The sequence below is a fragment of the Molossus molossus genome, unplaced genomic scaffold, assembly GCF_014108415.1.
Source record: "Molossus molossus isolate mMolMol1 unplaced genomic scaffold, mMolMol1.p scaffold_m16_p_5, whole genome shotgun sequence".
NCBI classification, from domain to species: Eukaryota; Metazoa; Chordata; class Mammalia; order Chiroptera; family Molossidae; genus Molossus; species Molossus molossus.
In genome coordinates, this window is record NW_023425388.1 from 11,863,795 (window position 1) to 11,886,429 (window position 22,635).

At 55.8% G+C, this 22,635-nt stretch overlaps 1 protein-coding gene across 3 annotated transcripts; it reads right to left on the bottom strand.

Moving 5' to 3' along the window:
* Positions 1–5,959: 5,959 nt before the first annotated feature.
* POFUT2 (protein O-fucosyltransferase 2) lies at positions 5,960–22,466 on the bottom strand. 3 transcript variants are annotated; one of them, XM_036243738.1, is made up of 9 exons: positions 22,318–22,466; positions 20,491–20,741; positions 17,647–17,791; positions 16,867–16,977; positions 11,584–11,650; positions 9,289–9,414; positions 8,176–8,356; positions 7,808–7,931; positions 5,960–6,585 (listed from the first exon to the last, which is right to left on the bottom strand). In XM_036243738.1, the coding sequence occupies exons 1-9, from the start codon at positions 22,446–22,448 to the stop codon at positions 6,432–6,434; spliced, it is 1,290 nt and encodes a 429-aa protein (XP_036099631.1). In that variant the 5' UTR covers positions 22,449–22,466; the 3' UTR covers positions 5,960–6,431. The 3 variants fall into 3 exon arrangements, with proteins under 3 accessions (XP_036099631.1, XP_036099630.1, XP_036099632.1); XM_036243737.1 differs by lacking the exon at positions 5,960–6,585 and having other exon boundaries at positions 7,241–7,931; XM_036243739.1 differs by lacking the exons at positions 5,960–6,585; positions 7,808–7,931 and adding an exon at positions 7,961–8,046.
* Positions 22,467–22,635: the final 169 nt, after the last annotated feature.

Consider the following 22,635-nt stretch of genomic DNA (forward strand, 5'->3'; position numbering starts at 1 on the left):
GACTGTTGAGCAGCTTGGTCACGTTTTTGTTCTCTTGACTGACACGTAGCTTTGGGTAGAGCTGGGTGTCCAAAACGTGAGAACCTGTCGCTGGAGAGGGCCCAGGCCAGCTACCCACAACCCCGGCCGAGTGGCTGTCTTGCCCCCTCTCAGGCGTCTAGAGGGCCGGGGGCTCCATCCTGCTGCGGAGTCTGTTCACTGGGGAGTAGCTCAGTCCCTGGTTCTTTCCCCTAAATCGGTTGCCCTGGAGCTTCCAGGGGCCTCACGGTGTCGGCACTGGGACGGGAGGTCCCAACCCAGCCCTGCGTCCCGCACAGAGGGGGCGGCTCACTTTCCCGGGATCAGCACAGAACAGTGGCAGCGTTGGCATGCAAGACCCCAGGCTGCGCGTCTCCATCGTGGCCCCTGCGTGGCTGCCTGGGCTGACTGGACGCCGGCGTTTCTTTCATCACGAGTGACAGTGCGTTCAGAGTTCATTGTCTGTGTCACCGCCTTCCTGAACAGGGGTCTGGTTTCATTACAGCGATGGGGGCACAGGGGGCTCCCCTGAGCAGAGGCAATATTTGTCTCTGAGGTCAGGCTCCCTGGCTGGAGCTGCCGCCTTCCTTCGAGGTCACAACATAATTAGAACATCACACCCCTAAAGTGAAGGCCTGTCTCCGCACTTCTCCCGTGAATGTCACTCCACGCCGGCAGCGCTCTGAGGCTGACAGAGTGACGAGTCCTCCAGAGTTCACTGTCTGCATTGGATGAGGTCCCGATATTTTTTAATTTTATTTTTGTTGTTAATCCTCACTTGAAAATATTTTTTCCATTGATTTTTTAGAGAGGATGGAAGGGAGGGAGAGAGGGAGAGAAACATCAGTGTGAGACACACACATCAATTGGTTGCCTCTTGCACATGCCCCAACTGGGGCCAAGGATCGAACCTGCAACCCAGGTACGTGCCCTTGACCAGGAATCGAACCTGCAACCCTTTGGTAGGCAGGCTGACGCTCTAACCACTGAACAACACCAGCCAGAGCTCCCCCTTTATTTTTAAAAGATTAAATAGAGCCCTGGTTGGTTTGGCTCAGCAGTAAGAGCGTCAGCCCGCAGACCAATGAGTCGCGGGTTCGGTTCCCACTAAGAGCACCTACCTCGGTAGCAGTTTGTCCCCGGCCCCGGCAGGGGTCGTGCAGGAGGCAGCCATTCGATGTGTCTCTCTCACATTGAAATTTCTCTCTCTCTCCCTCCCTCTGCCTCCCTCCTCCTCTATCTGAAGAAAAAAGGAAAAATGTCCTCGAGTGAGGATTTAAAAAAAAGATTAAGTGGAAAAGTTAAAAATGGATGATTAGTGGGTTTATCAGAGTCGGCGGGAGGAGGCGTTGCTGAGGGGACCACAGGGGAGCTGGGAAGGGCTCTTTCTCTTTGATGATGTCCCCTCCTAATGGTGCGAGTCACAGCCTTCAAGTCTCCCAGGAGAAGTTGACCCAGGGGTCATGGGCTGGATCTTAGGTGTTCCCCCCGCCCCTCTTTGCTCCTCCCTTGACCCCCAGCCCAGGAAACCACCCACTGTCTGACCCAGGACCCAGGGGCAGCTGAGCCTGCTTGCCCTCCCCTTCTGCAGCCTTCAGCGTTGGGGTCTGATTCAACCTGCCAGAGGTCTCTCACCTGTGCCCAGCCTGCCTAGCCTGGGGGGTTGAGGGGGCTCCGGGCGACCCTCCTGCCCCTTTCTGGCCCCTCCCTCTGCAGCCCTAGCCAGGAGCCACATCCTGGTTCCCTGCCCAGGCCCCTTGCTGCTGGCCGGGGGCTCCATGAACTTGGGGCTCCCGCCACCTTCCTGTCCCATGCTACCCCACACTGTGCCCCAGAACCACCGTGTTGCGCTGTTGGGATACGTTTCTGCTGCTAGAACCAGCCAGGTATGTGCCCCCCCGCCCCCGGGGCTTTGCCCAGCTGCTCCTTCTCCAACACCCTCCACCAGGCCCAGGCCAGCTTTGAGGCCTCACAGCACAGGAGCCAGTGGCCCACCTCACAGCCTCTGGCAGAGCTGAGCTGCCTGGACCGGGGCCTGTGTGTCCATGCGGTCCCCCGATGCGGTCCCCCGAGCCTCGGTGCGTCCTGACCGCAGCCTGAAGGACGGTGCTCGCGGACGCCCTCTCCTCCGTTCAGCTCAGAGGTTTCGCTCAAAGCCCACACTCGGTCCTGTTTTAACTTGCTCTCTCATGCCCCCTCCATCAGAATGCTCCCTCCCGGCTCCCAGAGGTTTATCCCCGGGCCCGTGTGCAGCGCACTTGGCACTCAGCACCCACGGGGGGTGCGGGGCAGAGTGCCCAGAGGGAGAGTTGGTGCTGGGTGCGGATGGGGGAGAAAAGGGGGTCGGAGACTGTAGGGTCCTTCCTGCAGCCCAGACTACAGCTCAGGGTTGACACAGTGTGTTATCTTCGTGTGCATACAGCTGCTTTAGGCCAGTCAGTGACCCTAAAAGTGGCAAACACAGGCACCACCCAGAAATGCTGCCCCCAAATGCGACGAGTGTGCTCCATGCTGCTTTCCTGCGAGAAGTGTTCTGTGAGGACACCGCCCGGCACAGGTGGATCTGGGGGTGTCTGGGGTGAGGAAAGCGCACCTCCAAAGGTTACCAGCTTTGAAATCCTCGTGTACAGCGTTCCTGAGCTGACAACACGAGGGCAGTGGCTTCGGGTTGGGCAGTGTGTGGCTAAAAATGCACCTGTGTGTGGGTGCCACATGGATCTGCATGTGTGACAGAATCACACAGAAGTGCACACCCACATGCACAGGTGCACACACATGCACACACACACAGGTGAGAACATAGGCACACATGCACACATATGCACGCACTCAGTCAGGCATGCACACAGGCACATGTACATGCACACACAGGCACACATTCAGGCAGCACTGGTGTCAGGGGCAGGCCCTGGGTCCTGTGGGCGCAAGGATTGGCCTGAGGTTGCGGTCCAGCACCCAGGCCGGGGTGGGCACTGGTGAGGAGGGAGGATGAGATTACCCAGGAGAGTCAGTTACAGAAGAAGGGGTCATGGGAGGTACCACTGCCCAGGGCCTCCCCTCTCCCACCTCAGCAGGATCCACAAGGTGAGAGGGGTCACAGAGGCCTGGATCCAAATTCAGCTCTGGTTCCTGCTCATTTAGTGGCCTTGGCCATTTGTTTTGCCTCTGAGCCTCAGTTTCCTCATCTGTAAATTGAAGAGGTGACTGTGCACAGACACAGTGCATGACCCGCACGTTCTGGCATTTTCTACAGACCAGCCTGTCCTGCTGGAGGTGAGGAGGGGCACGTAATAAGAGGAGTGCCTAGGTGCCAGGTTCAGGGTGGTGGGTCAGCAGGGACAGGGGTGGGGACGCAGGGGCAGGGTCTGCTGGCTCAGAGGCCTCCAGGGCTTGCTGGGGCTGGGTCCTCGGGGGGATGGAGCCCAGGTGCATGCAGACCCTCAGGGAGACGGGAGGGGAGCCGTGCCCAGGGTCACTGCCTGTCTTCTTGGCCTCAGAGTGGCCCCATGCCCCCAGCCCTTCCAGCATTGCTGCTCTTCAGCTGGATGGTACCCCGGAAGTTTCCGGTGCTCCAGGCTGGGGCGGGGCAATGCCAGCTGGGACCACCAAGACCAATAGCAGTCTTTTTGAGGGACCTCTCCTCCCCATCACCCCCCAGGGCCCTTACTCACCTCCTGGTGCCCAGGGCCTTGAAAGTGGGTTTGATGGGTTGGTGGAAACTGCCCATCAGCAACTTCTCCTTCAGCCCAATCCTTGTCGAATGCACCGTCTCATTTAAACCCACAGGGAAAAAAATCTGGGAGGGGTGTGGGTGTGGGAGCTGATGGTAGTCTCCCTTGTTTGGAGAAAGAGGAAGGGGCTGACGTTGACAGAGGGTGACCCACTGGGAGGGGCTGCGTGGCCCTGACCAACCCTCCCTCTCGGCCTCGGCTGCCATCTGAAAAGATAGCTCTACTCAGGGCCTGACGCCCCAGTGAGCCTGGAGGGCACCGTGGTCACAGCGAAGCCCCACCCCCCTCAAGGCGAATCCCCTGGTGTGAGGACAAGGCCCACATGAGAGCAGAGCAGAGCCTGGGCCTGTGTCCCAGGCCTGTCCACCAGCAGAAGCGTCCATGCAGCGTGGCAGGTGCCCATGGGCCACCATGACCTCGTAGGATCACAATGTGGGATCCTTTTGAGGTCCTTTTGGCTCAAGGTCAAGACGGTAAGGTTTGTCCCCCACGACAGTCCATCGTCCTTGGCTGTCCTGTATGAAGGACACCCCCCACGCACACTCCAGATGCTTCTCAACAGCAGGGCCTCAGCCCGACCACCTGACAGAGCCAGCAGCCACAGGAAGCAGAGAACGTGTCATTACTAATGAAGGGACGCTGCCTTCACCTTCGGCTCCAGGAAAGGTCATCTGCTGAGACGCAGGCCCTGGAGGCCGGCTGGGCTTTCAGAGCTGGGCAGACTGATTATCCCAAGAAAACAGTCTCCGCAGACACACTTCTGCATGTAGAAAACAAGGACGAAGGTGCCATGTCACAAATGCACCAACAGCTGTCCCCACCCCGTGGGAGCAGCGCCTCGATGGCCCCATCCTGAGATGAAAGGCCCCTCCTGGGACTTGGCCAGGGCCCCGGAAGAGCCACCGCTCACACCAGGGCAGCCGCCCACCGGTCAGTGAGATTTGATACCAGGCGGATAACCACTGGCCAGTGTGCCGGGGGCCATGCGGTGTGGCTGTATCCCAGGTCCTCGGGGTGCTGGGCCCGGGCTCCTGAGCTCCCCTCACCCCTTTCCCAGTGCCTCCCACCATCTGGCATGGACGTTCTCACGGACCTTTCCGCCCGCCCGCAGCCCAGGCGCAGCGCTGCCTCCCCGGGCTGAGGCTGGCAGTCTGCCGCGGCCGGAGTTTCTCATGGGCCGGGCGGCAGGCGGCCCAGTGGACGGGGGACCCGGGCGCCACCTCCGCACACGGGGTCACACCCACGATCACAGCGGCAGCACCGCCGTGACACGGCACACCCACGACGACCAAGCCCTTTCACAGGCCGCGCCACGTCAACACTGCTTCTTCGTATAGCTCTCAGCCAAGAGAAAATCCAAGGGGAAGAAAAGGCACAATTTCTAGGATTTCAGCTTTCTAGAAAATTTATTTTATTCATAATATTTGAATGTACAAATGAAAATAGAATAAATATTTCATCATTTCCCCCTGCACAGCTGTGACACCAGAGCCCCTGCGCGTGTTCAGGGTGGATTTCAGAGGCGTGGGAAGGAGGTGGGGGATCGTGGGCCTTGACCCCCCTGCCCTGGCTGCCAGGCTCAGCAGGAGGCTTGGGAAGGAGGTGGGGGATTGTGGGCCTTGACCCCCATGCCCTGGCTGCCAGGCTCAGCAGGAGGCTTGGGAAGGAGGTGGGGGATCGTGGGCCTTGACCCCCATGCCCTGGCTGCCAGGCTCAGCAGGAGGCCCCGTGTGCTTGCCGTCCACGGCTGCTCACCCAGGTGTCCCTGTAAAGTCAGGGTTCCCAGTTAGAGGGGACAGGGTGGGGCCCCCGTGGCAGTGCTCCAGCCAACCCACGTGCCTGGTGGCACCCCCAAGTGGCAGTAGTTCTGAGGCCTCGAAAGGGCTCCTGGAGAAGGACAGAGCCCACTGGGCCCCTCCCAGCCACACCCCTGCCCACGAGGGGAGCAGTGCAGGACTTCCCGGCCGAGCACCTCCATTCCCCACACACTGCAGCGACAGTCACAAATGCAAACGCAGCCGGCTGGACCTGGTGAGGACGGACCGGTTTCTCTGCACGTGAACAGGCAAATCGCCGGAGATCTACCCAGAGTTGCCGGCACCGAGCCGGGAGGAGAGCGGCCCTCGACCGGCTCTGCGAGGCCGTGACCGTCCCTCCCACCGCACATGGTCTCACTCGGGGCGGAAGGACAGAACGAAGGCTTTGGGCCAACACAGGAGTTACCCTGACTGACCCAGGCCCAGATCGCACCAGGTCCAGGGGCCCGCGAGCTCGGCCCACCCGCCGGGAGCTGCCCGCCCGCCCGGGGCCGACTTGCTGGGGAGCCTCCAGGACGAGGCTGAAGAAACACACCGGGGGTCTTGCTGGGCCGCTGAGATTCGGTTTCAAATCTCACAAAAAACACAACCAGAGTCCCCAGAAAGTGGCAGTGCTTTCATGGTGGTGACGGCTGGAGACGCCGAGAACGGCGCGGCTGCAGGGGCAGCGCACACGCCGTGGCCACGCGGTCACGGGCTGTACCTGCGTGTGCAGCCTCCTCTGGGCCTGAGACCACGAGACAGGATGGTCTGTCCAGCTGCCGTTGGGGCAGGAGCGACCCCATGGTGACATGTGTCGTTAGGGGAAGCACGAGAGTCCACCGTGTGTGGAACGGGGCCGGGCACAGGCCTCCGGGGCGCCGGCTCAGTACGCGATCTTCCAGTGAGTGGGCTGCTCGCACACTCTCTCCTGGTCCCCACAAAATCGGTTATACGTAGTCTTGGGGTCCAAGCCCAGGATCTCTCTTTCCTCATGAATCCGAAAAGAGAACGTGGAGACGGAGGTGCCGATGAAGAACCTGCAAAGCAACAGCAGAGGTCACCAGAGTCCCAGAACTGGTCACGTGCTCACACAACCCAACACCTGCCCGGCCCAGGCCCCAGGCTGAGCGGCGGGCACCATGGCTCAGTGGCCAGGGCTGGCGGGGCAGAGCAGAAACCGGAGGAGCCCGAAGGCCAAGCTGGGGGCCTGGCTGAGTCTCGGTGCTGAGGAGACCGACAGCCCTGCACAATGCAGACACGAGATACTTCTAGATTCTGATTCGCAGAGACGAGGGCCCAGAACCACAAGGCCAGGGCAGCGGGAAGAAAACACCCACAGCCACCAGCCCCTCCAAGATGGCAGCCTCGGAACAAAGGCACCAGAAGTCTGCCCTGCAAGACGTCCGCCAGGTTGGGGTCTATGGAAGATGGGTCCCGGAAGCGCTAACCTCAAAATATCCACAGAAGTCTGGGGCTGGGGGGACGGAGCTGTCAGGCTGTGGTTCAGAAGCCTGGCGTGGCCGGTCAAGGTGCAAGCGGTCCCTCAGCCTGGAGCCACCTCCACCCCGCCGCTGGGGCTGAGCCCGCCCCCCAAAGCCCTGTTCAGCAGAGGAAAAGGCCGCTCGCCCTGGAGGAGGGCACCCCTGGGCCTTCCCCGCAGCACCCAGCACACACAAGGACATGTGTACACACAGCATTCAACCAAACACATGCGTTGTCCAGGAGTCTGACAATCCTGAGAACAGAAGGAAAATGAGCTACTCCGCTTTTATTTTCCATTTTACTCAGTGTTCTTTCTGACCTGCTCCCAGCCCAGTGGGCAGAGGCCTTAGAGGGCTCCACAGGGGACCAGGACCCGCTCCCTGGGCAGGCTGCCTCCCACAAGGACCGGCCCAGGAATGGGACTTCTCCAAAGGACCCGTGCTCCCGGACCCCTGAGATGCCCGTGCACATCTTCAAGGATGGGGCCGCTCCTGCAGGCAGGTGGGCAGGTCTGGGAATGGAGTTGGGGCCCCCCTCTGACATGAGATAGAGGAGAGGTTTGGAGTGAAGCAATCATGACAGGGTGCCATGGACCACAGGAATGAAATGAGGAACCGACAGCAGCCTAAGGACCAGAGCATAATGTCACAAGGACTTAGCGGAGCAGAAGGCTGGGCACTGACAACAGGCGCACAGAACTCTCTCTTTTGACTGTCAGGTGTTCGAGACTCACGAACCGTGAGAAACACCACCCAAGGCGCCCTCCGCTCTGAGCACCTGGCATGGGAGCAGACCCACTGATCGATAATGGCCACGCCTCCGTCTTTGTAGAGCTCCAGCTCCTCCCACGTGGGCTCGAACCTCACCATCTCGGGCAACAGCTTTTTCAGCTCCTCATATTCTGCAAGTTAAAAGGAGAGGCCACTGAACGGAGACCTGCCGGTGCCACAGGCGTCTGCCTGCCAGGATCACCGCACACTCTGCGACATGTCAATTCTTCAGGAAATGGCGAAGAGCTGAAGAGGACAGAACCACGAAATTCAGGGTTACCCTCCTGGCATCAGAGCTGAGGGTCAGTACGCATGCCCAGGTCTGCCCAGAATGCAATGGGGGCAAGCAGGGAAGGCAGAGCCAGAGCTGTCTACCCGTTCTGACGGCGTCCGTGGCCACAAACACTCTGTCCAGCCCGTGGGTCTTCATGAGGCTGCGTATCTTCTTCACAGCTCCGTCCAGACTGGGCACGTCCTCCCTGTGGCCCCAGATGAAATCTTTCCTTCTCAGGTGGACGGCAAGGTATGGGCCCCCCAGCGAGGAGCCCAGCTTGACCTGGCAGAGGACGGGACATGGTGAGATGGACCTACGACTTGTGTCAGGTGCTGGCACTGGGACACGCAGAGGGGACAAGAGCTCCACGTGGACTCAGCATCCTGCACCGTGAGTCTGTCTGAGGAACCCTCAGGTGCACAGGGTGTTTTCTAAGGCCGCTGAGTGTCTAATTGCCATACCCTTTGATCCGAGTGCAAAAAAAAAAAAAAAAGGAAATGAAACACTGGAATAAATACACATCGATTAAAGATAAAAACCTTCCACCCGATACTGCATTTCCCAGCGCAGACATGCGCATGCCTACAGTGCTCGAGCAGCCCCCCCCCCCCCCGGGACAGCCGAACGTCCCACAGGAGTCACGGTGAAGCGGCTTCCTCCCCACGGAGTCTGCTGTGACACTCAGAGGGATCACACCCCTATTACACTGAAAATGGCTAAACACTGTCCATTTGAAAAAGCAACATAACATTTCTTAAAATTAAGTTACAGGAAAACCCAACCTTTTAGAAAAGAAAACAAAGGGACGATGCTGGACCAAAAGGGTAAGTGGTGCTTTTGGCTGGTGTGGACGAATCTCGTTTTTTCCCTTTATTGCTCGTCTTATAAAGAAGAAAAGTGCACCTACTGATCACCTACACTCTGCCTGCACAGCTGCCACCCGCTTACTCTAGGAGCGATCCCCGGGCTGCCGGAACCGCAGTGATTCACATTCCACGTCACGGAAGAACTGCTGCTGATTCCCTGAGCTTGCACCAGGGCCGTGGGCTGGTGAGCAGCGTCCACAGTAGTTACAGTAATGAATGTGGATTGTGTTAAGGGAGGTGACACCAAAGATGACAGTCATGCCCCCACCTGCTGTGAATTAAAGGGTTCATTATTATGCATTGAGAGAGACAGTTTACATTTCCTTACTGAAAAGAGACAGAAACTACCTTCATCTTGGTCCAGTCCTCCTCATAGGGGATCCTGTCGGCCTCGTTCGTGGAATTAAGATATTTACTTCTGAATTCATCACCCACAGCCCGCAGGTGCTTGGCAAACACCATGCTCCGCCGAGTCTGGGGGCGCAGAGACAGAGCAGCTGAGCACCCCACCCCATCTGCCCACGAGGTGTGTGCCCACCTCAGCCCTCACCCCAACCCACCCCACCCCGACCCCTGAGACAAGCCCCTGGTGCCCCACCAACTCGAGAGTCCAGTGTGAAAATCTGACAGAAATGCCAAGGACAACAAGCTGGGCTCAGGAGGGCTGAGCTGTGCACAGATCTTAGTCACTGGGCCACCTGGCACGGCGACAAGTCAACCATCAGTGAGTCAGCGGGTCAGTGAGGAGCTCGCTCACGAGGGCGTTATCACACAGCAGAGGCTCTGCAGCCGATACCCATGGCCCCATGTCCTTCCCTGAGGGTCCCCTCCACCTGGGGGCCAGGCCTGACTGAGAGTGTGGCTGGCATTAGGGGGATGTACTGAGGGGGACCTTAAATACTAGCAGGGGACCATTAACAATGGCACTTTGTGCTTCTGAAATGACCCGCCCAGGAGGCGCCCAGGTCACGTGTCCAGGGAGCAGGGGTCTCATCTGTCCTCTGCCCAGCCCAGCCCACCTACAGAAGGCTCTATGACCCCAGACAGGGCAGACCCCGAGAGTGGAAGAGGTCAGTGGCTACACGGGGTACATGACTCCCATTTCTTCAGGCTCCTGACCCATAGCAACAGGGTGCAGGTGCCCCAGCATGAGGACAGGCCAGTTATTTTATGGTTAAGAAGCAATGGCCTGGCCAGTGTGGCTCAGTGGCCGAGCGTCGACCCATGCACCAAGAGGTCGCCGGTTCGATTCCCGGTCAGGGCACATGCCCAGTTTGCGGGCTCGATCCCCAGTGGGGGGCATGCAGAAGGTGGCCAATCGATGTTCTCTCTCATCAATGTTTCCATCTCTCTCTCCCTCCCTCTCCCTTTCTCTCTCTCTAAAAATCAATTAAAAAATTTTTTTTTAAAAAGCATCAATGTGGGTGCTACCCTTCATTATAAACCAGGTGTACAGATAACAGGACACAAACGGCATATTCCTGAACACAAAATACTGTGTTTTTCCTTTTCGAAAATCAGTGGCCACAAATAACACCCTTGCAGCTCAATGGACAACCTGGGAACCCGAGAAGAGGACAAGAATCAAGCCAACCGCATGGAAACCTGTGCCGCTGGCGGGCTGCCTCCAAGGGCACAACGGGGGCGAGCACAGAGGGCCCCAGAAACTGTCCGTACATGGGGCTTCTGGGAGGTGACTAGGCAGAGGGCGCCCAAACCCCGCACAGCTGGGAGCAGCTCAGCATGAGCTTGGAGGCCAGCTTGGTGTGAGTTCTTTTTCTTTAAGACAGCTGGAATTTACCAAAAATGTTTATTTTCTCTTCAGCACCAAAACAACGCATCTTCTAAGAATCAGTTTCTCTCCACGTGTTCGGGTCTGGGTGATACTGGGAGCCGAGTGGGGCTGAGCTGATCTGATGGGGGCAGGTGCCCCGGCAGTGTCCCTGCGTCCCCGGCCCCACCCCGATCCCTCCAGAGGCCCGCACACAGCTCCCACAGAGGCCACCCCTCCCACCCAGCAGAGCCCCAACAGCCCAGGCCCCCAACAGGCTGCGGTGTCTCCCCTCAGACCCCTCCACTCCCAGCCGCAGACTCTCCTCAGGATGTGCTTCGTGCCTTTTCCCGTGTCAGCAGGATGCGCCTCTTCTGAACCAGAGGCTGATGAACAGCGGCCGCCGTGGACACGTCAGCGGAATGCTGATGCCAGGGGACAGCTGCTCTGAGCTCTGCCAGCCCCATTCACGACAACCTGGCATCAAGTCACCCAGAGCCGGCTCCCCACAAAGCAGAGTTCATGAAGTCCTCATGGCAGAAAATACCCCTACCTTGCAAAGCTGAAGACAGAGGAGCAGAAGGAGCCCTAAACCCAGTCACTGATGGAGGCAGCAGGAAAGGACAGGTGATGCCGATTCAGGAGGCGGGGGGGGGGGGGGGGGGGGCTGACCGTCACCCTGGGGCACCCTGAGTGCGTGTGGGGGAGTCACTGCCACACCCACACCCACACCCACACCCAACACTGCTCAGAGCTTCATGGGTTCAGTCAGCAAGGCTGAAAACAGGAGTTGTCGATGGTCTTAGATTTTCAAAAACTAAACAAATTAAAACGATGAGAACATTCAGAGGAGCCCCCTGGGCAGCACTCACATCCCAGTACTCCTTCCCTCCGTAGTGGTCATGAAGGAGGTTCTCGGCTCTGTCTAACATCACGGACCTGTTTTTAAACAACAGAAAAAGAAAGACTTTGACTTTTTTTTGTTGTTAATCCTCACCTAAGGATATTTTTCCATTGATTTTCAGAGAGTGGAAGGAGGGAGGAAGATGAGAGAGAGAGACATTGATTGGTTGCCTCCCACACAACTCTGACCAGGACCCGGAATCGAACCTACAACCCTTGTCAGCAGAAATGCCCAAATCCCACACAGCTGGGAGCTGCGCAGCATGAGCTTGGAGGCCAGCTTAGCGTGAGTTCTTTTTCTGTGCCCTTGACCGGGAATCGAACCCGAGATCCTTCGGTGTGCGGGCCGACACTCTAACCACGGAGCCATACCGGCCAGGGCAAAAGAGTTTAACTTGAAAAACAATTACATTTACACGCTCCAGAGAGCAGCATCAGAGTGGGGCCCTGGGCCAGGAGCCACCAGGGACCAATTCTGAGAGGGCACTAACCTGTGGGTCGCCAGGGCGTATGTGGGCAAGTTACTGCTGACCCTCTAAGGAGCACCTGCCTGGCCCTCCACACTATGAGTCTGGGAGGGTCTTAATTTCTAAGTGATTCTAAGCATCCACGGAGCCTCTCTGTCCTAGCCACTGAACCGGGGATTACCAAGCCCACTTATACAACCAATGCAAAAATGAAAACAGACCAAATAAAATTAGCAAATAGAAACCAGTATATTGAAGTAACAACACACATGACAAATGGGGTTCACCCCAGGAATGAAAGATGATTCAATATTAGAAAACCCATCACTCAACCCCCACGTCAGCAGGTAAAGGGCACATGATGACGGGTACCACAAAGGCATTAAAGTCCGTATTTACTCCTATTTTTAGAACATGGCCTCAATAAAACAGGGACTAGGTACTCCTTATGCTGTCTGTTTCTCGAGCCAAAAGCTAGTTGCCCAGCCGGTGTGGCTCAGTGGTTGAGCATCGACCCATGTACCAAGAGGTCGCCAGTTCAATTCCTGGTCAGGGCACATGCCCAGGTTGTGGGCCCGATCCCCAGTGGGGGGCACGCAGGAGGCGGCCAGTCAATGTTCTCTCTCATTGATGTTTTTATCTCTCTCTCCCTCTTCCTTTCCTCTTTCTCTAAAATCAATAAAAAAAATTTTTAAAAAGCTAGCACTTCTTTAGTGACTGCTTGACTCCTTCCCCTCACAGTGAGGGCCCAGGGAGGCTGTGCTTTACGGGGTGGCCAAACCACTTGCAGCATTAGAACACACAGGGGGACACTCCAGAAACAGGCCCACGCCCGCTTGGGACTGGGCGACCCAGGAGGCAGGACAAGTCTGGAGCTGGGTGAGGACCGGAGCCCTCTCTCACACAGACAAGTCTTCAATGGTCAGAGTTAGATGTGAGAGCTCAGACTACAGAATTAGACCATGAAAGAATTTTTAAGAATATTGGGATGGTGAAGGTTGGAATAAAAAAACCCCAGAAACCATTAAAGAACAGACTAATAACTGTGAATATGGAAAATTAAAACTGCAGAGACAGAAATTGGCAACATTTAAAAGGGTGCATAACAGAAAAATATTTCAGAAATGCCTTTCACTTTGCAATCATGATTTCACTCTGAAATCACACACACACACACACACACACACACACACACACACACTACCAGACCAGGGACCCACTTTTCACTTTTCAGCTTGAAACTCGGCTCTGCTGACGACCGCATGGGGATAAGCCCCAAAGGTGCCACCCAGAAAGGACACATCCCACGGCCACTTCCACTCTAGGTCTGAGCCTCCATTTGTACTCCCCCACATCTGGGCAAAAATGTTTCCTATTTATAACAGAAAAACCTGGAACCAACCAAAGATTTGGGCTTGTTCAGTAAAGTCTCGTACATCTGTGCAGAGACTACTGCAAAAGAACATCGTGACCGCTGTGGGTCTCTAACACCTGAGATGTATTCAGTGGGAAAAAAGGAAAACGAGACCACGTGGAGAACATGCCCCTGGTATGACTTCACTTGTGTTTAAAAAGGAAGGCGAACACACACAAATATCTGACCTAAACAGGAAAGTTCTGGAAAGAAACGGAGTGGGTAGGGACAGTGGCAGCCTCTGGGGTCGGGGAGAGAGGGTCTGCTTTATGAAACACAGCACAGCCTGCAGAAAGGGCATTCCACCCTGCGGGCCGCCAGCACTGTGCAGCCCCCACTGAGCACGGGCCCACACCTGGCCCAGCCTCCCTGTGCCTTTGCCACTGTGGGATCACCTCCTCACGCGCCCCACCCCCGTGCATGTCCCCACACTGCATGCAGGTTAGCTGTGCCTGTCACTGGACTTTATGCAAATGGCATTTGGAGGAATCTCTGTTGTGTTCTTTCACTCAACATTATATCTGATTTACCCTTGTTGAGTCAGCAGGTTTTTCATTTCCTTAGCTAAGTCGTGTTTCAGTTTTGAATATGCCACAACCTATTTATCCACTTACAGCTGAAGGATGCGTGGCGTTTCCTGGTTTGGGTGGCCACATTCTGGAACATACCTTGTGTGCACGTGCAGACACGTGAGGAGGCTAGACCTGCTGGATCACAGGTCTGCCGTTGAACCCTAGGCTAACTGTCCCCCCGAAGTTTTCCTGCCAGCAGCGGTGTGCATCCCTGTCACCCCATCATTCCCAGGGCATTAGCCTGCATTTCCTGGTCACTGAGGGGGCAGAGCGCATCTTCCAGGTTTAACAGCCAGTGTATTTCCTCCTGCCATGTATCTCATTGTGTCTTTTGCAGAATTCACTACAGACTACCTTCCCTTTGTTCACTGATTTTTAGGAACTCTGTCCATTTCCTGCATTGTCCTTTAGGGATCAAATATGCCCTGCGTGCCTTCTCCCATCTGTAATCTCTCTTTCCATTAAAAAAAATTTTTTTTTTTTTACTGATTTTAAAGAGAGAGGAAGGGAGATGGAGACAGAGATAGAAACATCGATGACAGAGAACATCGACTGGCTGCCTCCTACATGCCCCCCGCTCCCCGAGATTGGGCCCACAACCTGGGTATGTGTCCTGACCAGGAATCGAACCAGTGACCTCTTGGTGCATAGGTCAATGCTCAACCACTGAGCCACACTGGTCTGGCTATATTTTCATTTTTTAATGGTATCTTCTGATGGACAGAAATTCTTAATTGTAACGTGACTGAATTTATCAATCTTTTCTTTTTTGTCTGTTTAAGAAATCTCTCCCCACCCCAAGGTCTCTCTCAAGGCTGTTTCTTCTAAAAGCTTCACGGCTTTGCTGTCACACCAGGTCTTTCTCCACCTGGAGCGGAGCCTGCTGTATGGTGGGGTGACTCCCCGTGAAATGTCTAGCCACATGTATCTCAGGGTGCTTCCAAATCGAGGGGCCCTCTTTCTGGGCACAAGTCTCCTTTTGGGCTCAGCTGTATTCTTACCCATAAAATGAGACTCTGAAAAGTGACTGGCAAGCTTACACATCTCACAGGTCCAAACTTCTGCCTTTTCCACCCAAACGTTTCTTAGGAGAGATGCTGCCTTAGGACACTAGTAAGCTGGGGCCCTGCAACCTGTGCTTCCACCTTTCTAGAAGTGAAAACACGGTTCCTCCAACAGACGCCTGCTGGCCGACGACGAACCACTTGCATTTTGTTTACAAAGGAGTAGCCCCAAGGTGGTCCTAACATAGAGAAAATGGGCTCAAAGGGACCAGGAAGGGTCCTGCCTGGCATCCTGGCAAATCAGGGGCAAGACTGTGATCCTGTTGTGATCTGAGGAGAATCCCTCAGGCCTTGGAGATGCACAAAAGGCTTCCCTAGGCGTTGGGCCCCCAGGGTGCAAGGGGCATCAGTGAGGCTGTCATGGGAGGTCTGCCCCCATGGACCTACTTCAGACTAAAGGTAGCTAACAGAAGGGGCTCCTTATTTCAGGGTCCCATGTCCCCCAGCAACTCAATCTACAGGAAACTTCTTTTTTTTTAATCCTCACCCAAGGACATTTTTCCATATTTTGTTCAGATAGAGTGAGAGGGGGAGAGAGAGAGAGAGAAACATCGACGTGAAAGGGACACATCGAGTGGTTGCCACTTGCACGACCCAAACAGGGCCGGGGACAAACTGCAACCGAGGTACGTGCCCTCAGCGGGAACCGAACCCGGGTCTCTCTGGACCGCAGGCCGACGCTCTAACCGCTGAGCCAAACTGGCCAGGGCCACAGGAAACTTCTAAGAACATGGCTGCCTGGCTGCCAAGGTCCTGCCCCAACCAGTCTGTTTCATAAACTAAGCTGGCCGACTTGTCTCTTCCCAGGGACCCCTTGGCACCACCCAGCGGTGAGGGAGGGCAGCTGCAGCCCGAGAGGGACCAGGCACCAGGGACAACACAGCGGGACGGATCCACTTCCAGCAGGAGAGGCCAGGAGCAGCTGCCCAGAGCAGCATTTCCGGGAAAGGCTCTGGCCGCTCCTCTGACCTCACCAAGGTCAGGTTCGAGGGGCTGCACGGGGCAGCTTCATTTCAGAAGTGACCCGGGCAGGAAGCATGGCGCCCCTCCACACTGAGCACGCAGCCAGCTGGGGCCTCGCTGCCCCTGGTCCTGCTCTTCTGACTGTCCTTGCCCTCACCGGCCTCGGCCACATGTGCCCATGGCCATGGCGGCACTTTGCCATCACCAAGACGATGAGGAACATAAAATGGGTGCCCCTTCCGGTCCAGCACACGGCCTTCATCCCTGTCCTCTCCTCTCCACGGGCCCCGTCCCCAAACACCCCCTGTACACCCAGCCAGACCCCACCCTGTCACCGTCACCTCAGACAGGGACCCTGGAGTGAACCAGGTGTGAGTCTGACTCCACTAGCCACCAGCGGTGTGACCAACAGTGTGAACCCCACCAAGCAGTTCAAAAGAGCAGTGCTCCCAGGGGCACCCCGTGGGGACAACAGACGGCACCTGCAGCAGAGCCTCAGCGTGTGGGTGCCGCTGAGCCAAATCTGCGGCCCTTTCCTGGCCTTTCCCAAGGGCACACGCAGCCTCCTCCTGGGTCCCAATGCCCGTTCCGCCTCACTGCAGAGGACGGGGGCAGGGACAAGGTCTAACTGTCCAGCGACCCCACACAGGCCGGAGCCAGGCGGGGTGCCAGTGCCACCAGGACAGAGTGCACACGCACACTCACACGTGCACACACACACGTGCACACGCACCCCCACTGCCCATCACCCAGCGATGGTGCGGGCACCTACCGTGCTGATGTGTTTCTTAAAAGCACAGGCGCGATGACAGAAGCTGATCCTTGAACAGACAGACAGGAAACGTTTAAACCCCTTGTTTCTTCATAACCCCAGAACCATCCCCTGGAAAAGAACAGCCACAGGACGCCTTAGTTTAGTGTTTTCCACAGGCGATAAGTACAATCTGGGTGCACACACGTACACCTCGACCTCGATAACCTGTGCTTCTCTTGGCGAAAGCTCACTGGTCGTCATTACAGGTAGTGAGAATTTTTAAAGAAAACATAAATTTCATCTACTTGATGAGACCACTGAAGCTCTTTTCCGGATCAGGACGGCACAGTGACGGGAGAGCAGGGCAGTCGGAAGGAAACGACACGGTCATGCTGCAGTACCCGAGTTGTGATGGTAACAGTCCCAAAAACAATGCTCCTCTAGAGAGCTTCTATGTCACCCAAGTTGTTAAAGCTGCTGAGGTGACAGCCCTTCTACAGGGAGGTCTTCTGATGGCAACTTAGGAATGGGGTGACAAGAGGGCCATTTCCAGGATCTGGTTCAAACGCAATAAACAATGTGGGAAAAGGTAAATGTGTCTCGGGTATTTTTAAGTGACCGAAGCACCGTGAACAAGGGACAAGGAGGCTGGCTGCACCAGCTGGAGGGCGAAAGGCCGTCCCCTGGGGACCCATGCAGCGGCTGGCAGGTGGGAAGTGTGGCGGTGGTCACACGTGCTCTCCAGACGCTAGGGGTGACCAGCCCCCGCCTGGGCGGTGGAAGGCTGGCCAGTCATACCTGTAGTACTCGTGCTTGTCCTGTGAGTACAGCAGCGGATCGATGCAGGGCCGGTCGTCAACCTTCTCTTCCCAGGTCCCCTCTTTCCACCCTTCTGCATAACTTTGCAGGACATAAACCTGGTCAATGAAGGGCCCACCGGACTCTGGAAGAGACCAAGAACTGACAGTCAATAGTTGCTGAAACACGTGTGCGGCTCGTATGACTGCCATCGATACAGACAGAGAATGATCACTTTTTGGTTAAGGCTACCTTCTTCCCAAGGAGTGGAGGAAGCTTACAAATAGCTAAGACAGAAGCAGTGACATCAGAGCACAGGGTCCCCGAAGGGAGACAGCGGGCTAGCTGGGGAGTGGTACAGCTTGTCTAGGCCCTGGCTGCTCCCATGGGCTCTTCATCACCCTGACCACTCCCTCACCCCCTTCTCTTTATCCCTGTACCCCCACTTCCCTGGAGGCAGGGCGGGGCCTCATGCTGGCCACAGGCCCACTCACTCTTTCACCCTCCTCTCCCGGGCTCCTCCTAGGGCTGGCCGCCCACTGTGCCTCCGGGGTGCGTCCGCCTGCTCCCTCCCTGGGGCCTCCGAACAGCCATCCCCACGTGGACCATCTCCCCAGGGCTTGCTCTCGACCCGTGAGGCCACTCAAATGACACCTCCCTGGGACGCCTTCCCAGGCTGTGGCCACCTGCCCTCCAACACTGCAGACCCCTCCCCTCTCTTTTGGTCCACGCATCTCCAACCCTGCACGTTTCAGTGACTCTTACATTCTTTTATTTCTATTTTTTAATTTTTTTTTCCTTTATTGATTTTAGAGAGGGAGAGAGAGAGATAGAAACACCGATGAGAGAGAACATCGATTGGCCACCTCCTGCGTGCCCCCCACTGGGGGATTGGGCTCACAACCTGGGCATGTGCCCTGACCGGGTATCGAACCTTGGTGCATGGGCTGATGCTCAACCACTGAGCCACACCAGCTGGACTATTTATATTCTTTTAAATCCTCACTCGAGAATACATTTTGATTGATTTTAGACAGAGAGGAAGATCGATGTGAGAGAGAAACATCAGTCGGTTGCGTCCAATACATTCCCTGACCAAGGCTCAAATGAACCACCTAGGTATGTGCCCTGACTGGGAATCGAACCCTCAACCTTTTGGTGTATAGAATGACGCTCCAACAAGGTGAGCCACCCAGCCAGGGCAACTTGTTTATATTCTTTATTTTCTGCTCCCCGTTCCCCACAGGAGCTCTGGGAGCGCAGGGGCCTGTGTCCCTCTTATCCACTGATCCCACCCACACTTAGGACATGTCGGCCACATCTGTGGTCGTCAAAGATTTGTTCAAAGATGGAACGAATGACCCGTGACAAGAGAGCCACAGCAAGTGAAATTCTGGTGTCTTCCACACTTCACTCTCGCGTGGGCACTAACATGTGCATGGTGACAGCACCAGAAGCCACAGCTCCCGGGCTCCTCTTACAGTGGGGGGAAAGTGAGGAGACGTCAAGAGGCTGACATGTGGCCAGGTGCTCTACTGCACATGCCCCAGCATCCCATCCTAGGATGGGCACCCGTGCCTGTCCCCTTTGTAGGGGAAGAAACAGCTGAGCAGAGTCGGCTAGTCAGACAGGGTGAAGGCAAAGCTGTTTTGCCTGCCTCCAAGCAGGACATTCTATCTTCCCTCCCCCTGGCGGCTCCAGCTACAGGGATTGGGGGAGGGGGGGTGGGAAGCAGTAGGGAGGATACCTGTCTCCCATCCCCATAGTTTCCAGTCACTAAGCACGTTTTCAAATGGCTAAAGCCCAGACCCTGTGCCCATCTGTCAGGAAACCTGCCACCCCACCCCGCAGGAAGGTGAAGGGCAGGTTCTCTGGGAGGCTCTGTGACCTGGGTTCAAACCCAGGGCAGACAATTTCCCAGGCCACGTCAAATCCGACTAAACACCTAGCTGCCTCTCTGTTCTTGGGACGGGGGAGTAAGAGTTTCATGAATGCTTTGCACAGTGTCAGGGTTTGCCTCTTCCGAGAAGATACTATGTTGTTCCAGGCTTGTAGCAATCACAGGGCTGACTCTGACACACAGAATCGTTTCAAAGTGACAGGGTCTAGGGTGCAGGGAGAAAAGAACTTGAAAAATTAAGATGTGCAAGCCACCATTCTCAGTGTGAGCACCAATTCTAAGCTGTCCAGGTCCCTGTGGAGTAGGGAATTCAATGTTACAGAGCCACGGCTTAGAGACCAATGACTGTTACAGAGTATCAGCAGCTTAGAGACTGTGACTCATCAATAAACCTTACAGGGTATCAGTGGCTTAAAGACTGTGACTGGCTCTTCTAGGCCTCTCTAGGGAAGGAGAAAAGATGTACACTGATTTGTTAAGTTTATGTCTTCTAAACAAAGCAAGAGTAAACTCTAAATACCTTTATTCTAAGAAAATCTTCAAGCAGGACTAAATGAACGGCACATCGTTACAAGTCTTCAGCAGCACTGCAGTGGACATCACAAGGTCAGTGCCATACACACATAGTGTTTTCCTTCCGATAAAATGCCTCCTCTGCATAAGGACACCCTCTAGGGCAGCCCCGCCTGTGGCAGCGGCTTTCTCACCAGCGGCTCTAACTGCACTTCCCTGACGCACCAGGCTGCCACAGTTGTCAGAGGCAAGGGGAGTCGGAGCTCACACACTTCAGATCTACTTCCCTAGAAAAATTAAGGCAAGACTAAGATCACTGGCAGTGTGGGAAACAGAAGGATACAGGGCCCTCCATAAAGCAAAGGCGACAACAGGCCCACTGGCTGACCTCTCGGCCTGGCCTGCCATCCACACCAGAACCACCACCTCACCTGCAATGAACTGCTCATATTCAATGACGGGGATGTTTCTATTGAGACTTGGAAGATCAAAAAAGTCAGACCACGGGATCCGGACCTGGTGAATGTCAGGGCTCTGCCAATGGTAGAGGCGGCCCCAAGGGGGCAATACCAGTACCCACTCCTCCGTCTTCAGCAGGGTCTTCAGGAGGGAGGCGATGCGAATGTAGACATCCCTGCGGAGGTTGAAACCCTCTGGGGGGTTGACGTCATATAGAAGATACCTGGCAGGGAGGAGCAGGACAGCGGTGCTTTAGCTCGAGGTCTCTGGGCAGAGAACTCAAGGGGATCCAGAGGTGATCGCTCACTCTGGGGCTTTCAATAGTTTCTATTCTGTAAAGGGGAGGCAGCTGCCCATCCACTTCCAACTGACCAAAGACTTACAGAGCCCACAAGCAGGAGCAGCATCTGTTTAACAACTAGCAATACCTGACCACTAAGCCCAGCAGTGTCAGTGACCGGAATCTGAGAATCAGCCCTCCAGTGATTCTCACACTTTTTGATCTACAGTCCACTTTACACTCTTAACAATTACTGAGTACCCCAAAAGGCTGCTGTTTATGTGGGTTAAATCTATATGTAGGTTTAAATCCTGATTTAAGTTAATGTATGATTGTTAAAAAGCATGTATTAATTCACTTCAAAATAACAGTAAACCTATGACATGTTATTATTATTATTAACATTTTAAAATGAAAAGTATATTTGTCAAAACAAAAATAATTGGTGAGCCCTGGCCAGTTTGGCTCAGCAGTTAGAGCGTTGGCCCACGGACCGGAGAGTCCTGGGTTCGGTTCCCAGTAAGGGCATGTACCTCGGTTGCAGTTTGTCCCTGGTCCCAGTTGGGGTCGTGTGGGTGGCAGTCACTCAATGTGTCTCTCTCACATCAATGTTTTCTCTCTCTCTCTTCCTCCCTCTCTCCTTCCCGCTCTATCTGAAGATAAATGCAAAAGTGTCATTGGTGAGGAGTAATAACGATGATGATGATAATAATAATGATAATAATTGGTGAGAAGAGTGGCAGTGTTTGCAAATGCTTCGGTCTGGTGATAGCTGGATTCTTATGTCTGCTGCCATATTCAATGTGTTGAGATATCACAAGTGACCTCCAAGAAAAAACATGAAGTAAACCAGTGGGAGAAAGAGAGTGAAAAAGGCAAATACCATCCTGGTATCACTACAAAAATGGTATGTTCAGATGTCCTGGACACCCTTTGAGAACCGCTGCCCTACCCAAAGCATCACCACCTGCTTTAAAGACCTAAGCCGGTCCTCCGGGTCTGCTGGTTCCGGCTATCCTCACTCCTCCCTTCTCCACACTGCTTTCCCCAGATGAAGTTGTGTGTAATCCAGGGCTTGGGCCTGCAAACACCCAGAGGAAGGGCCTGTCTACAATCTCTGCACCCCTCACCCGGCACAGTCTGTTTTGTACCAAGATGACCTGCACTGACCCTTATTTTTTTATGCCTGAGACATGACCATCCAGCAACTGGATGGAGGCTGAAAGACTCGGGTGCAGATAAAGATAAACAAAGCTGTGCTTTCTTAAGAACCATCCCACTGAACATCTGACTCTGGGGATCCCCGAAACCTGGACAAGAACCCGCATCATCTAACAGGGTCCCAGGCCCACCCCTTAACGCTGACCCACAGCCGGTCCTTCCTGGGGTCTAGGGGTCGCGACCCTGGCTCGTGCCCGCGTCTCCCCGCCCGGAGCCCAGCAGCCCAGCAGCCCCGCCCCCAGTGCCCCACAGCCCCGGGCGCCCAGGAGCCCCGCCGACAGCGCGGACGCGCGTTCACCGTCTGCGGGACGCCGCCCCCGACAGGATGTCAGTCGCCGACTGGCCGGGCCAGAACTCCTCGCCCGAGGCCCAGGCTGACCGCCAGGACGCCAGCCCGAGCAGCAAGTAGACGACGCCGAGCGCCGCCATGGCCCCGGACGGCCACGCACTTCCGGAGACCACGTCCCGCCCCGGAAGCGCCCGCCCCGTGGTCCCCGCGGAGCGCGTCACCCGCAGCCACGGCAACGCCGCGGGCCCCGCCCCGCACATGCGTGGTACGTCATCTCGAGCCAGGACGGCTCTAGGGCCAAGCGCGCGGGGCAGGCGGAGCCCGGGG

What these genes read in the sequence shown, in the direction of transcription:
- POFUT2 (XM_036243737.1), bottom strand. Translation starts at nt 22,448, where the DNA reads ATGGCGGCGCTCGGCGTCGTCTACTTGCTGCTCGGGCTGGCGTCCTGG. An exon ending in AGGACTGGACCAAGATGAAG is followed by an intron (nt 8,357 to 9,288) that starts GTAGTTTCTGTC and finishes GTCCTCTGCCAG; the next exon opens with GTCAAGCTGGGCTCCTCGCT. An exon ending in CACGGACGCCGTCAGAACGG is followed by an intron (nt 7,932 to 8,175) that starts GTAGACAGCTCT and finishes TTTAACTTGCAG; the next exon opens with AATATGAGGAGCTGAAAAAG.